The 16,114-nt window shown below is 35.9% G+C and overlaps 1 protein-coding gene across 3 annotated transcripts in view; it reads right to left on the bottom strand.

The window, feature by feature from the left end:
- LOC114031915 (structural maintenance of chromosomes flexible hinge domain-containing protein 1-like) overlaps positions 1-16,114 on the bottom strand; it is a 182,174-nt gene that overhangs the window by 82,761 nt on the left and 83,299 nt on the right. For all 3 annotated transcript variants that reach the window (XM_027847122.1, XM_027847123.1, XM_027847124.1), the window contains exons 26-29: positions 13,789-13,937; positions 6,830-6,918; positions 5,545-5,663; positions 4,310-4,477 (exon numbers count right to left, since the gene is read on the bottom strand). In XM_027847122.1, the coding sequence (XP_027702923.1) occupies positions 4,310-4,477; positions 5,545-5,663; positions 6,830-6,918; positions 13,789-13,937 (525 nt within the window). The remainder of the gene's footprint in view (positions 1-4,309; positions 4,478-5,544; positions 5,664-6,829; positions 6,919-13,788; positions 13,938-16,114) is intronic.

Genomic DNA, 16,114 nt, shown 5'->3' with positions numbered 1-16,114 from the left:
ATAACAGAAACTCAGGTGAGTATCAAGGTTACAGACAAATGTCTGAGAGATGATTGTATAGCAATAATAAGTAGATCTATAGAAATGTATAAAGTCATCAAGTATTTATTATATAAGGAAAAGGATGGTCACAATATCTTGTAAAGGAGAGAAAAAAAATCAATAAAGAAGAAGGCTTCCAATATGCAATGAAATCAAAGGAAGGCTAGAATAGTAGCAAACAGTATCAGATGTTTCAGAAAAGTAAATGAGATTTTTAAAAAGACACTAAGGTTTAATGATTGCCAAGGGCATTACTGATGTAAACTATATGAATGGGATGTACTCATTCATAAGAATATCATAGAACGGATCAGAAAATAGAATTTAACAAAATCAATTTATAATAACAAGAATCAATAATCCAGTAATGACAGTATCAATAATCTCACAAAGTTAAAATAAAGAACTGGAATAAAAAATGTATCCATACTTCAGCTGAAACAAAACAGGCATGCATAGCTATCATAATCTCAGACAAAGCAACAGCAAGAAATAAAACTTAATTAAGAAAGATAGAGAAACTAACTTTGATAAATGAAACGATCAACTATGATTCTAGAGGATTCATGATCAAACATGCTACCCACCTTGATAGAAAGATGATGAGCTCATATTTTGAAAGGAGGGGTAATTAAAAATTTTTATTTTCCTTTACTATGCATATTACAAGAGTTTTGTTTTTCTTTCTTTGTCAAGGGTGGGGGGAGGGGAAGGTAGGAAGGACAGAAAATTAAGTTTCTGTTCATTAGAAGAATTAATTTTAAAAAAAAGGAAGAGAATGATTACAGATTTGTGCTTTAGAAATAATTTAACAGCTGTTATGTGGAAGACAAATTGAATAAAGGCAAGACTGAAGGCTAAGAGATCAATTAGGATGCCAATACAATAGTCCAAGTGAGAAAAGATCAAACCTGAATAGAGAGGAAACAGATTCATTTCAAGGGAGTGAATGTGTGTGTATGCCTGCATGCATGTGTATGTATACACACACACACATACATGCACACACACACACACGCATGCATATTTAACACATACATACACACGCAGGAAGAGGCCAGGATATCTCCAAGGTTGTAAATGTGGGTAACTGAAAGATTAGTGGTGCTCTTAACAGAAAGGGCAAAGCAGAAGGCAAGAAGACTTAAAATATGAAAAAAGAAGAGATAAGGAGTTCTGGATTGGATACTTTTGAAATATCTTTAAGAAATCCAGTTAGAAAGGACCAACACAACTGGTGATAAAGGGCTATAGAGTTCAGGAGAAAGTCATGGGCAAGATATGTACCAAATTTAGTTGATAGGTTGGTCAGTTTCAACTGCTACTTTTCAGTTAACTTTTTCTTGTCACTCTTACAAAACAAGGTACCCTGAGCAAGAAAAAAGGGTAAAATATATCCAGAAATGAAGACCATATAAAAATAAAAAAAAACAATTTATAAAAGGTCATTGGTGTACCTTTGGAGAAAACAAGGTTTCTGTTTAGGAATGAGGAGAAACAAAATTGTAAGGTGCACGTGTGAACTGAAAAAATAGAAGCAACAAGGGTAGTTTTTTCTAGGAATTTTGCTGTGAAACAAAAGACAGTAGATAGTATCTTTAAGGAATAGTCGGGTTGCCACTTTTTAACAAATGGTTTTTTATGGAGGACAAAAGGTCTTAAATATGAAAATAAATACACTTGCTATAATAATTAAAATTAATCTCACTATATAACACCAGCACCTGCTATATGGACATATTAAAATCAATATCATAAATTTATACACTGTTAAACAATTCACATAGATCTTTTTGTATTGTATAATTGTATTTTCAAAAAAATAGCTTACTAGTTTCAAGAATTCTCAGTGAATCATTTTAAAAATTAAAAAATCCTTTTATACAGCAAATAATTACACCTAATTGATTTGTAAATCCTAATTTCTATAGTTCTTTCAAGAACTAAAGTACATCTGTAGTATTCTTAGCTGAAACGCTTTATGAAAATCATTCCAATTACAACAATTAGATTTTCACCTCTATTTACAAAAAGAAATTAAGTGACTCCAATAATTACTTAAAAATAAAACCGTTATTAATTCATAATTCCGTACATGACTCAAGAGATAAAAAAATAACAATGCCAAGCTTTACAAGGGAATTTCTTCACAAGAACTATACAAGGTCATTAGTGAGTTATTATCCTCCCTACCTTATGGATGGGGAAACTGAGGCTCTAAGAGGTTAAATGAAAGGCCCAGACTAACAAATCTAACGTGGTAGAGCAAAAGATTTCACTACTAAACTTAGTGTTCACAATTCAAGACTAAATCTATGTAGACAAAATGTTTACTCAAAAACAAGTTTAGGAAAGTAAATTTAGGTATGAATAAATTGTTTTAAAGCCTCCAATTTCTAATTATTATTTGGTACTTTTCCATGAGTAATGAAGCATGTAAATACAAGGGAGGGATTCTCCTTTAAGAAGAATTATCAGAAACATGATCAATAATTAAATGATAACAAGGCATATGGAAGTTATAGTTATTCTCTCTGTTCTCGCACCTCAAAGCAAAGCTGAAACACATAATCAAAGGATCATAGTTCTAGAGCAGAAAGGAACCTCAGATTACCTAACCAGATATCCTCTTTTTGCAGATCAGTATGAGGCCCCAGAAGGTTTAGTCGCTTGCCCAAGGATCACTAGGTAGTAAGCATCAGAAATAAGACCTAAGGTCAAGCCCTCTGACTCTACAGGTAGGGGCTTTCCATAGTACCACAAAGAGAGATCTCATATTAGAAAGTGGCTGTATGAAGCTAAAATGTGAAATGTATGCACAGTAGTTTCAAAAAGGAGATGTAGAAAATAATCAATAAACAGATATGGGCCAGACAAAAACCTAATAAAGTAAACTTTTCCCTTATCACAGAATCTAAGAATCTGAAGGGACCTCAGGTTCATCTGCGAACTAAGACCCAAACAAGAATCCTCGGCCTCAAACCAGCATGCAATTAGCCAGCCTCAGCCTGAAGACCTCCAGAGCCAAACATGACAAAACAAGAAAATGATAAGTGTTGGAGAAGATGTGGGAAAATTCAACACTAATGCATTGTTGGTGGAGTTGTGAAACGATCCAACCATTTTGGAGAGCAATTTGGAACTATGCCCAAAGGGCTATAAAAATGTGTATACTCTTTGACCCAGCAACAGCACTCCTAGGGCTATATCCCAGAGAGATTATATAAATGGGAAAAGGACCTACGTGTACAAAAATATTTATAGCACCTCTTTTTGTAGTGGCAAATTGTGAACTACAAATTCAAAGAATGCCCATCAACTGGAGAATGGCTGAAAAAGTTATGGTAGATGAATGTAATGAAATACTATTGTGCTATAAGAAATGATGAACAGGCTGACTTCAGAAAAACCTGGAAAGACTTGTATGGTCTGATGCTGAGTGAAATGAGCAGAACCAGGAGAACACTGTACATAAGAGCAGCTACACTGTGTAATGACTAATATTGATAGACTTAACCCTTCTCAGCAATACAAGGATCTAAGACATCTCCAAAGGCCTCATGACGGAAAATGCTATCCACATCCAAAGAAAGAACTATGGAGTTTGAATGCAGATCGAAGCATATTATTTGCTTTTTTTTTTCTTCTGTTATGTTCTGTTTCCTCTTTCTGGTGGTTCCTCCTATTGGTTCTAATTCCTACCTACAACATTACTAATGTGAAAATATTTTTAATAGGAATATATATGTATAGCCTATATCAGATTGCACATCATCTTGGGGAGGAAGATGACAAGGGAGGGGGGGGAATTTAAAACTCAAAAGCTTATGGAACTGATTGTTAATAATTCAAAATAAATTAATTGAAAATTTAAAAAATAAAAATAAAAAATAAGACCTCCAGGGCCAGTCACTGGTATCTTTTCCCTCCCAAAAGTTCTTAAACACAAATGTATGCTTTCCTTTCCCTTTCCTTACTCACTGTTCATTTCAGCCAGTAAAGGCAAATGGGAAGCAAATGTTTTAACTTTACCTGCCCAAAAGAAGCTATTAAAGAGTTAAATATAAACTCCATTACTTAAAGAATCCCAAATAATCTATCTCAACATCTGTAAAATGAGATGGTTAGACTAGATGACCAGTGAGGTGCCCTCCAGCTTTAGAACAATGATATTATGATTTACATGCCTTCAAATTACTGAAAACCATACTCAAAATACAGTCATTCAATATCAAGCATACTGGATCAAGTCAGAAATCCTACTTACCTCTCTTAACTCTGGCCAGTTTACCAGGAGAAGTTTAGCTGGTGGTCCTGAAATTAGCTGTACCCGGAGAAAGTCCGAAAACTCACGCCACGCAAAGCAGAGCTCCTTGCTTCCAGGAGGACCTGGGTTAAATTTTATGCCTTTTATAATTATAGTCTGTGTGCTGTCCTAATAATAAAGATAAGTTAAAAAAAGAAAAATGTGCTTAAAGTCTTTTTTAACTCAAAGGAATTAATTATTTCTTATTTAGACTTCAATTAAAACTTAACAGTAAGTATCTTTTCAGCACTATGCTCGACACAAAAAGAGACATGGTCCCAAAGCCTTCAGAGACCGTACCAATGTATTTAAAAATACATTCATTTACTATTTATTAAGCTTGAATCATGTAGAATTCCCTGTGGTAGACACTAAAAAATAATAAAATTAAATGTTAAACCAAAAGGTACTAATTATAAGAGCAACAGGAATCTAATCAGTCAAATAGCACTTTTTAAGTGTCTATTATGTACCAGGCACTGTACTAAGTGTTAGGATCCAGAGAAGGGAGAAAGGAGCATTGTCTGAAGTAGTCAGAGACAACTTGATCCATAGTGGATTAGTAGAATTTAGACATTTCAGGTAAGGAATAGCATTATCAAAAACTGTTCAGTCGACTTAATTAAAAGCATGCGCTGTGCAGAGGAAAAACAAGTGGTTACTGGAGAATATCGAAAAATAAATTTGAATAAATAGATTGAGGCCTTGAAAGCCAGGTAGTGTAGTTAGAACTTTACAAAGTAGACAATAAAGAACCATTGGGAGCTGCTGAAGGGACATATAACAAATGAAGATGGAATTTTAGAAAGAATACTGTGTGTTCCATATCCATAGTCTCCTACCACTGGCAAAGTAAGGCCAGTCAACGATTCTATTATTTGAATTCTAAAAGTTTACCACTAGTGACAAATGGCATCAAGGTTTTCCACAGTTATTTGTCTCAATAAGATAACCAATTTCCTTATTTTTAAAATAATTTCAAATCATGCATTATTGCACAGCTATATTCTTCCATTCCCCATCATATATAAATCTTTAAAAATATATGGCCAGAGAAAACCTACCTGATAATCCATTTTCAAATGTGTTCTCATTTGAAAAAAGGATCAAATGCCCAGGTGCCACTTTCTAAACTATATCCATTTTTCATAATGTGAAATAAATCAAATACAAATATTTTAGAAAGTCAGTCTTACCTGCCAACTAATTTTCAAACTGGATTTATCAAGTCCATTTCCAGAAATTCCCAAAGAAGTTAAACAACTTGATGTGAACGTCTGTATCTGATTTCCATACTGATCTGTAATTATTACCTCTTTAAAAACAAAAGGAAAATGTTTTGCATTGACATGATTATTTTAATGAAATCATTTCTAAAAAGTTACCCATTCTGACACAAACTGAATATGATAAGAATAAGAATTGAGACTGGACCTGTAATTTCATTAACATATATAGAACTCCCCGTATCAGTGTAGGTCCTTACCTGCTCAACAAGTTATGGGCTTAGAGGTGCGTTAAGCACTGAGAAAAGAAGTGATTTGCCTACATTCACATGGCCAATATGTATCAGACACAAGAACTTAATCAAGGTTTTCCTGCTCCTGAATCTTGCTCTCTAGCCAATTCGCCTTGCAGCCTCTCAGGGCATCAGAGATTATTTCAAATTACTACTTATCACTTCTTCAAGTTAGGTCTTAGAACGTGGCCAAAAGAAGGAAAAATCTTAACCTGCAAATATTCAAGTAGATATAGTGCCCCAATGTATGTTTGTTAGATTTTTGTTACAGCTATCACGACAGTATGAGGCACTGAAATCATATGAAGTAGGAGATATATACTGGCCCCACAGTCAGGAATATCCAGCTTCAAGTTCTGACTGTGAAACACACTGGTTCTGTGACCCTGGGCAAGTCACTTCTCATCTCAACACTCCAGTCAACTAGTTCTCTAAGACTTTAAGTTGCAGAACAATTGCTGATGTGCAAAGGTGAAGGGAAGTTCCTTATTTATGAGTTCTCTACACCAATGAGGTCCCACGTCTAGACCAAAACAAAATGAAATATACTAGCATAAAATGCTTTGAACGTTATTGTCATTTGCACCTCACAACAAAGGTAGGTAGCATAAGTATTTTTATCCCTAATATATAGTTCAGAAACTGAGACTCATACACATTTAAATGAATTCCACAAAGTTACACAGGTAGGACTACTCGAATCAAGAAAAAAAAAATCAGTTCCCTTGATAGTTTAGTATTCTTTTCACTATATTCATTTAATGTTTTAAAAATCAACAATATGTGCCATTTACACTTACATACATTCTTATGAGCCTAGATGATCTCTACCATACTCATTGCCTTATTCGATTTGCTATAATTTATTCTAATTAAAAAATAATGAATGTACAACCCTTCAGTATTTTTATAACAAGAAATTCTGAATTTAAGTATTGTTTAGAATAGCATGCCATACTAACCTATTTCTCCTTGGAGTTCTTGACCCATTTGTATTGTTTTTCCTCCTTTTAACTTGCATTTAAGTTGTTTTGGTTCATCAGGCAGCGGTCTGAAATTAGTTCACAAATTATGAAACTTTCCTTAAGTCATGAATCAAAGGAAATTTTTAGAAATTTACATTGACCTATCAAAGATAGCAGGCAGCAAGGTAGCACAGTGGATAGAGTGTCAGCCCTGGAATCTGAAAAAAATCATCTTCATGAGTTCAAATCTGGCCTGAGACATCTCACCCTATTTTTCTGAGTTCCTCATCTGGAAAATGAGGTGGAGAAGGAAATGGCAAACCACTCCAGTATCTCTGCCAAGAAAACCTCAAATAGGGTCATGAAGAGTTGAACAAGACTGAAAAAACGACTTAACATCAATAAATCAATGACATCCCCTCCCCAACTCAAATAAGTACATACAGGTATAAACCCAGAAGTAAGTAAAAAAGGAATCTGCCTAGAAAACTTACAAGGATCCAAAACTTTATCACTATGGGTTTTCCTTGCACTGGTACAGACTGGACTCCTCCTTTTTTCATCTTGGAAATGTGTGAAATTGCTCCTTACCTCTCCTCATTAGCTTCCTTCAAGGCTCAAACAAGATGCCACCTCCTACAAGAAGCCTACCCTGATGCCCACACTTGTGAGAGACCTTTCTCTATTCAAATAATCAAAACTATATTTATTTATCTGTATAAATAGTATATTCTCCCTGTAGAATTTAAGCTCCTTGTGGACACAGATAATTTTTTGTTTTATCTGTCCCTGTATTCCAGTGTTTTGTGAAAAAGTACTTACATTTCATAAATGTTTCTTCAACGCAATTGAATAAATTCCCTTAAATCACTGAATCTCAAAATTAGAACAGATTTCAGAGGCCAACTAGTTCAAGCCATACCTGAACAAATAATCCAACCTCTACCAAGTATCTAACAAGTGATTATCCAGCCTCCACATCCTGTGAGGGGAAAACTCATATCTTCTAAGGCGCCTAGCACACTTTTGGATAGCTGTAAATATTAGGATTTTTTCCTTTCATCAAATCTAAATTTGATGCTTTGAAACTTCCATGGGCAGCTAGGTGGCACAGTGGATAGAACACTGGCCCTGAAGTCAGGAGGACTTGAGCTCAAATCCGGCCTCAGACCAAACACTTGACACTTACTAGCTATGAGACCCTGGGCAAGTCACTTAACCCCAACTGCCTTTAAAAAAAAAAAAAAAGAAACTTCCATCCAGTGCTTGTAATTCTATTCTCCAAAGCTAAGAAGAACAAGTCTACTCTTTCATGCTGACAGTCATCAAGGCCTTGAATACCTATGTCCACCCCACCCCCCCCGCCAGTTTTCCCTTCACAAGGTTAAACACCAGTTATTTCAATTAATTCTCACTTGAAAGTAAACTTATTGTTTTCGGGTTATATCCTCTGAACTTCATGTACTACCTTGTATTTACATTAAGTGTTTAAAAAATACTGCCATACAAAGAATTGGAAACTGAGAGGATGCCCATCAATTGGGGAATGGCTGAACAAGTTGTGGTATATGAATGTAATGGAATACTATTTTACTACAAGAAATAATGAAGCAGCTGACTTTAGAAAAACCTGGAAAGACTCCTATTGGTTCTAATTCTTACTTACAACATCACTAATGTGGAAATACATTTAATAGGAATGTATATGTATAGCCTGTTATCAGACTGTGCACAGTCTTGGGGAGGGAGGTGAGGACGGAGGGGGAGAAAAATTTAAAATTCAAAAGCCTATGGAAGTGATTGCTGATAATTCAAAATAAATTAATTAAAAAAAAATACTGCCATATACTGAACCGAATATAGCACAATCTGAGAGCCCTTCATCTTCCTGATCACACTCGTCTGAATGCTCATGAACTTATTGGCATTTTTTCTAAAATGTATTATCCAGAACTGAATTTTAGATGTGGTCTGAACAAATTAGAGTATGGTGGAACTCTTAACATTCTTCATCTCAAACACATAATGAAGTCTGTTACTTTAGTAGCTTTCTTGCCTCTCTTGTCATACTGTTGACTCACACTGAGCTTGCAATCTAGTACAATTTAACACTTTATAGAAACCAGAATAGTATCAGACTGTACAACTTGTCATCTTTCACTGTCATCTCACAAATAGCCTATCACTTTTTCTAGTTATCTATGTGCCTGGTGTCTTTTATGATATTTTTTACACATAAATAAATCATCATGGATTAAGTAAGGCTGATTATGCTCATCATTTTTCTTTCCATTGCCCTTTGAAACTTTGATTCCACTGAAATCATAGTGTTCAAGGACTTAAAGCTATACAGCATGGTTGGGAAGAATATGAGGTGGGTAGGGCTTTAGGCTGCTCTCCTAATGCCTCAAACTAAAAAGCTGTTTTGAGTTTGGTAATCTCTTCTCCATTTCGTCTTTCTAAAGGAATAATGCAGAACAGCTGCTCACTCCTCATAGCTGCCTTTGGGTCTGATTTTGACTACCCAACAGACATATTCTACTCTGTTGACTTTTCTGTTACAATACAATTTTCTCTCTTCTGTACACTTTTATTTTGGCTCATCTTTTCTGCGATTCTCACCTACAATGCTGGTATGAGATCAACAGTCTCTCCCAAGAAGGTAGGGACAACCACTGCTAAGGAGAATGTCACTGCTAACATTGCCAACAGGGTCTTCATATCAGCCCTAGGTTCTGACAAGGGCTGGAGACCTCCTCAGGAGAGAATCCATTCAGCTACCATTGGTATAGGCAAGGTATCCCATTAAAAAATCATAATGAAGGGCAATCTGTTCATGCACATGGCTGAGAAAGAAGGAAGAAACACTGGTACTACCACAGACATTGATGATCAGGTCTTGGACAAAGTCACAGACACTCATGACAACTGTGCTGAAGACAATGAAGTGGTTGTGTCATCCAAGATTAGAGGTCTCCTTTGCCACATGACATTCCTGTATTCACCAACACAAGGACTGTGAGAGAGGTCAGAAGAATGAAATGGCTACCATGGACTGCCTATTATTAGTACCCTCTTTCACTACATTACCATCCTGACTGTCACTACCATCTGCCCTGCTCTGATCAAGTAAGCTTTCTAATGAACAAATAAATTTTCCCTTATCCCATGGCAAGCAAATACCCACTTCCTGCACTGTAATTCTTGAGATTCAGAGCTGCTGTTTACAAGGCAGAAATGACCCACCTATACTACCTCTCCCAAAACTCTCCTCTTCTATTGTAGCTGAATCACATCTTCAATACTGGAACAGCCTGTTGGTTGGTATCCCTGCTTATAAGTCCTACCTCATATTTAAATCCATCCTCCAACTAAGGTGGATTTTCCTAAAGCATAGATGTAACCTTCAATTAACTGCAGTGGTTCCCTATTTCCTCCAGGATAAAGTAAAAAACCTTCTGTTAGGTTTTTAAAGACCTTCCTATCTTTCCAATATTGTTACACCTTATTCCCCTACATGTATTATACAATCCAGTGACAATGACCTCACCACCATTCCTTGTACATAATACTCCATTTCTGGACTCCATGTTGTCTCTCATGAAGAGGTGGTCTTACTCCTTACCAAGGCAAACCTTTACCTCCTCAAGCAATTTCACTCCATCTCACCTCCTCCAACTGACTGCTCCGCTCTGTCATTCCTACTCTATCACTTATTTTCAATCTCTTCGTGGCAACTGGCTCCTCCTCTATTGCCTACAAATCTTGCAATTAGGCTATTCTGTTACTCAATGTCTCCAAGCTTTGGAGCTTTGTCTCAAAACCCTCATTTGATCCTTCCAGGCCCACTATCACCCTGTATCTCTTCCTTTTGTGACTATATTTCTTGAAAAGGCCTTCAACAATAGGTGCCTTCATTTTCTTTCCTATTCTTTTTACAATCTAGCTTCTGAACTTATCATTCCATCAAAACTGCTATCTCCAAAGTTACCAATAATCCCGTAAGTAACAAAACCAATGGCTTCTTCTCGATCTTCATTTTCTTCAACCTCTCTGCAGCTTCAGAAACTATGGACTGCCATATTTTCCTTGATACTCTCTTCTCTCTAGGTTTTCTGGGCACCAGTCCCTCCTAGTTCTCTACCTATCTCACTACTCCTCGGTCTCCTTTGCTGGATCTTCATTTCAATGCTTAGCATGGGTGCCTAGAACACAGTAGGTAAATGTTTATTGACTGACTGATAGATCACAGCTGCTAACCTTAGATGTTCCTCAGGGTTTTGTCCTAGGCCTTCCTTTTTCCTCTATTATTTCACTTGGTTGACCTCATCAGTTCCATGGATTTAATTGCCATCTCTATACTGATGATTCTCAAATCTACTTATCCTGTCCCAAACTGGCATCACCAACTGCCTTTCAGAAATCTCAAACTGGATGTCCAACAGACATCTTAAATTCAACCTGTCCAAAATAGAATTCCATATCCAGCTCTCTCCCCTCCAGCTCCCCCCACCCCAGCCCTCTCCACTTCCTATCTTCTCTCAGGATTTCAACCTAAGAGTCATCAGCATTTTCTCCTCACTATCTCTTCCCTCCTACCCCTCCAATCCAATCTGTTGACAAAGCCTGTCAATTTCACCTTTGCAACATCTCTCAAATACACCCTCTTCTCTCCTCTAACACTGTCACCATTCTGGCTAGGCCTTTATCATCTCATGCTTGGGACTACTGCAGTAGCCTGATGTTGGTTCTATCTGCCTCAAGTCTCTCCCTACTCCAGTCCCTCTTTCATTCAGCCACAGAAGTGATTCCTCTAAAGCACAGCTACAATCATTCACTCTTCTACACAATAAACTCTGCTATCGAATACAAAATCCTGTTTGGGGTTCAAAGCCCTTCATAACCTAGCCTCTTCCTACTTATTTACCAGCCTGCAATCACATACTCTTTGATCTAACGAGACTGGCCTGCTGGCTGTTCCATCAACAAGACATACCATCTCTGGGTTACAGACATTCTTACTGGCTATCACCCATGCCTGGAATGTACTCACTCCTCATCTCTCTGCCTACTAGCTTCCCTGGCTTCTTTTAAGTCCCAACTAAAAATCTCATCTTCTACAAGCAGCCTTTCCCAACCCATCTCAATTCTACTGATTTCATTCTTTTAATTACTTCCTACCTATCTTTTATATAGCTTGTTTGTACCCATCTGTTTGCCCATCTACTCCCACACTTTGACTATGAGTTCCTTGAGGGTTGACACTGTCTTTTATATTTTTTTTGTACACTTACAACTTTTGCACAATACAATACTTAGCACAGCACCTGGCCCATAGCAGGCACTTAATAAATATTTATTGACTGACATACTATTCATTGGTTACTGGCTTTCCTCCATGCCTGCGATTGTCTCATACCACATCTCTGCCTTTTAGCTTTGCTGGCTTTCTTCAAGTCTTAGCTAAAGTTCAACCTTCTTCAAGAAGGCTTTCTCAATCCTTCTTAATTTTAGTATCTTCCTTAAGACTCCCTCCAATATATCCTGTTTCTATCATGTTTGTACATAGTCTTCTACCTGCTGTCTTCCCTTTTAGACTATAAGATCCTATAGAACAGGGACTGGTTTTTTCCTTTCTTTGAATCAAAAGGGCTTAGCACAGCTCCTGGCATATCAGGCATTTAAGAAAAGCTAGTTGAGGGCAGCTAGGTGGCATAGTGGATACAGCACCAGCCCTGGAGTCAGGGGCAGCGGAGTTCAATTCTGGACACTTGACAATGACTAGCTGTGTGACCCTGGGCAGGTCACTTAACCACATTGCTTAGTAAAAGAAAAGAAAAGAAAAGCTAGTTGATTGAATGATTGATTTCTCTGCCACCTTCTACAATACCTCTTCCTTCTATCTCTCGTGTTCCTCCTATCTGAAACATACTCTACCAAGACCAAGAATTAAAATTTATTCCTTGCTTCCCTATTACCATTTTCAGATGTTTGTTCTACCACCATCTACTGTAATATTCTCCTATCTGATCTTCTTGCCTGATATGTCTACTACTTCTAATCAATCCTTCTAAGGCCAAAATAATCATCCTATGGTAAACGTCTGACCATTATGAGTTACTGCCTCAAAAGACATGACTTGTCAGTAATGCCCTTGAGATGAAATACAAACTACTCAGATTTGTACTTATTACCCTCTACAATATGGCTCCAATCTTTCTTCACATTACTCCCATTCACATATTCTATTTTTTAGCTTAACTGAACTATATCCTCCTCTTCCCTGAGCTCAAAAACCTATTCCAACTTCCAAGTATTCACACATTTCTCATCTCCATACCAGCTTAAGCACCTAGAATATAATCCTTCCTTTCTTCCACCTTTAAAAATTCCCTCTTCCCGCCCCCAAAAAATATTCCCCCTATCATTCCAGATGCTTTATGTATCAAAATTGTTGTTTTCTTTCTCCTCCAACACTTAACAAAGTATATTGTTTAAATGTTCTTTTTTATTCTCATCATTTCCTACTTTCAGGTAAATTTCTCTTTGTAGATTCTGTATTTTTGTCCATTACAATGTAAGCCCCTAGAAGGTAAGGACTTACTAATTTTGTTTAAACTTTGGTAATATCAAGATTTGCTTTTTTTTTTTTGTTAATAACGTTAGAAGTCCATGTTCCAAACATGGTTTATTATAATACCTTGGAAATAAAGTCTTCCTAACTTATTAGATACTATATGACTTTCCAAAATTACTTTTCAAAAAATTTTCCAGAAAAGCTCTAAAAGTAACCCACTGTATTCTATGTCAACTGATACATTATTTTTACTATGTACATTTTAAATATATTTTAGTACAAATAGGAGTATATATTAAAAATAAAGAACAAATCTTTTTTTCACCATTTTAAAAAATGCTAATTTAAAAATACTTGAAAAACAGACAAACCCACAGACCTTACAGTAAATGCACTCTCCAATGACACATGATCATCTTGAAATGAAACCTGGCAATATCTCATATCTTTCACAGATGTTGGTACTTGTACATCAGGTAGCAAACCCTGCAGTAAATGTTCCTTATTAATCTCAGGTGTCCAATTAACCTAGGACGGAAAAATACACATCTGTGTAGGTTATGTGGAAAGACAAGATACATATGCACGTACAACTGTTATATTCCTGGAGATATAGCTTAAGCAGAATTCCGAGAGAGGAAACCTAGACATGCAGTATAGTGGAAATAACTGAACTTTCAGTCATAAAAACTATTAAACCCTAAGATTAAGAATTTGCAGGAAATCCTTTTACTCTTCTTTCAACAACTGATGTCTCACATGATATCATGCATATATTAAGTACTTAACAAATGTTTGTTGTACTGAAAGGCAATTCTAACTATGCCACATTGAACAAACTAATAAAGATCTATAAGAGATATCTGTAAAATGTGAATTATAATATTTACATAGCCAACAATGATTGTTGCAAAGATATGAGGTAACATAATTTACATAAAGTACTGAGTAGCAAAGAACTTCAAATAAAGTAGATGCCTTGTTGACTGGGAAAGGGCTATAATAATGGTAAGATTTAAATATAATAGAATATTACTATACTACAAGAAACAATGAATATGAAAGAAAATAAGAAAAAATATGAGAAGTCTGAAATGAGCTGAGGCAAAGTGAAATAAGCAGAACCAGGAAAATTATATACACTATGACAGTAAGGTAAATAGAAAGAACCACATTATGACCAAACCTAGCCTAAAGAAGAGATGACAAATGTAAATAAGAGATGAAAAATTCCTCACTTCTTCTCAGAGGAGGAAAACTATGGTTATAAACACTGTATATATTGACAAAATCACCTGATGTGCCAGTTAGTTTTGTTGAACTACTTTTTTCTCCTTTAAAAAAAAAATTACACGAACAACGAGGTGGAGCAGTAGATAGAGCTCTGGCCTTGGAGTCAGGAGAACCTGAGTTCAAATCTGGCCTCAGACATTTGAAACTTCCTAACTGTATCGCCCTGGTCAAGTCACTTAATCCTGACTGCCTCACCAAAAAAATAAAATAAATTTTAAAAAATGAAAAAAATTATAGTTACAAGCGTTAGAAGATGGGAAAGGGAGAAAAATGTATTTGGAAATAAAGGTGATGTAAAAATGAAACAAAAAAAATCAATAAATATTTTGTAAAATGGAAAATATAAAGTACTCATTAACAGATTAGTAATGGTGGTAACCAGCAAACACCAAACCACTCTTTACTATTCTCTGGAAAATGATTTTGTATTTTCTTCACTATCACTGTCCTATAAAGTCTCATCAAACGCAAATGCAATCAGTGAAATATGTTGGGTATGCCTGTATTAATCAAATATGTCTACATCCCTCAAGTACCCTGGATACAGAGATACCATAAAAGAAAAAAAAAAAAGAGTGCTAACTAAATGACCATTTAAGAAGAAATCCATTTAATTGTGTTCAGAAAATTGGTTTAGGTCACTGGTATCCTAAACTGAAGTATGCATAAACATGCTCATATGGACAAATACATCCAAGGTAATAGGATTAGAAAAACTTAGGTTACATTTGTCAAAAATGAACTTCTTTTGTAGCTGAAAGAAATTTAAAACATGTTCTAGGTACAAAGGCAGACATTTGCTACCCTAAATATTTAGGAAAAGGGTAGCATGAAATTGAGCTCTACAACTTTGCATTACTCAGAAAAATCAAGGCAACATACTAATAATCACTAAGCATATATTTTAAACAAATCACATTTTTTGAAGACATTTCTCATAAACCATCCATCAACCCCCTTTTCTTCAACTTCTTACAAGTCACAGGGTCCAAAACATAAAAAACTCAACTACTATTTGTCTATGATAATATAGTTACCTGGAAATTGCTATAATAACAATTCTCTTGCTTTTCTTCTTGTTTTTTTCCCCCATTTCTTTGAGTCTGGATCTCCTGAACTGACCCAGTCTCTAAGAGTAGTGGACACTCACAGACCTGAGATACCATTGCTGATTAGCATGGAAGCTTTGACCGTCAAGTTTCTTAGTATAATTGTTCTTTCTTCACTCACACTACACACCCTACTCAACCTCAGGAGTTCACCATACTGATGCTGGACTAAGTGTAACCACCAAATCAGTTTCCGTTGGCCGTACTAGAACTCAAATGATCCACCTGTTTCATCATCCCATGTGCTACCACAACCAGTAACAATATTACATTAGGAAATAAAGAAACTAATAAAAGGCAAAA

This window comes from Vombatus ursinus, unplaced genomic scaffold (assembly GCF_900497805.2).
Source record: "Vombatus ursinus unplaced genomic scaffold, bare-nosed wombat genome assembly UNPS02015255.1, whole genome shotgun sequence".
Classification (NCBI taxonomy): Eukaryota; Metazoa; Chordata; class Mammalia; order Diprotodontia; family Vombatidae; genus Vombatus; species Vombatus ursinus.
The sequence above is the reverse complement of the archived record's forward strand: the minus strand, read 5'-3'. Positions and strand labels throughout refer to the sequence as shown.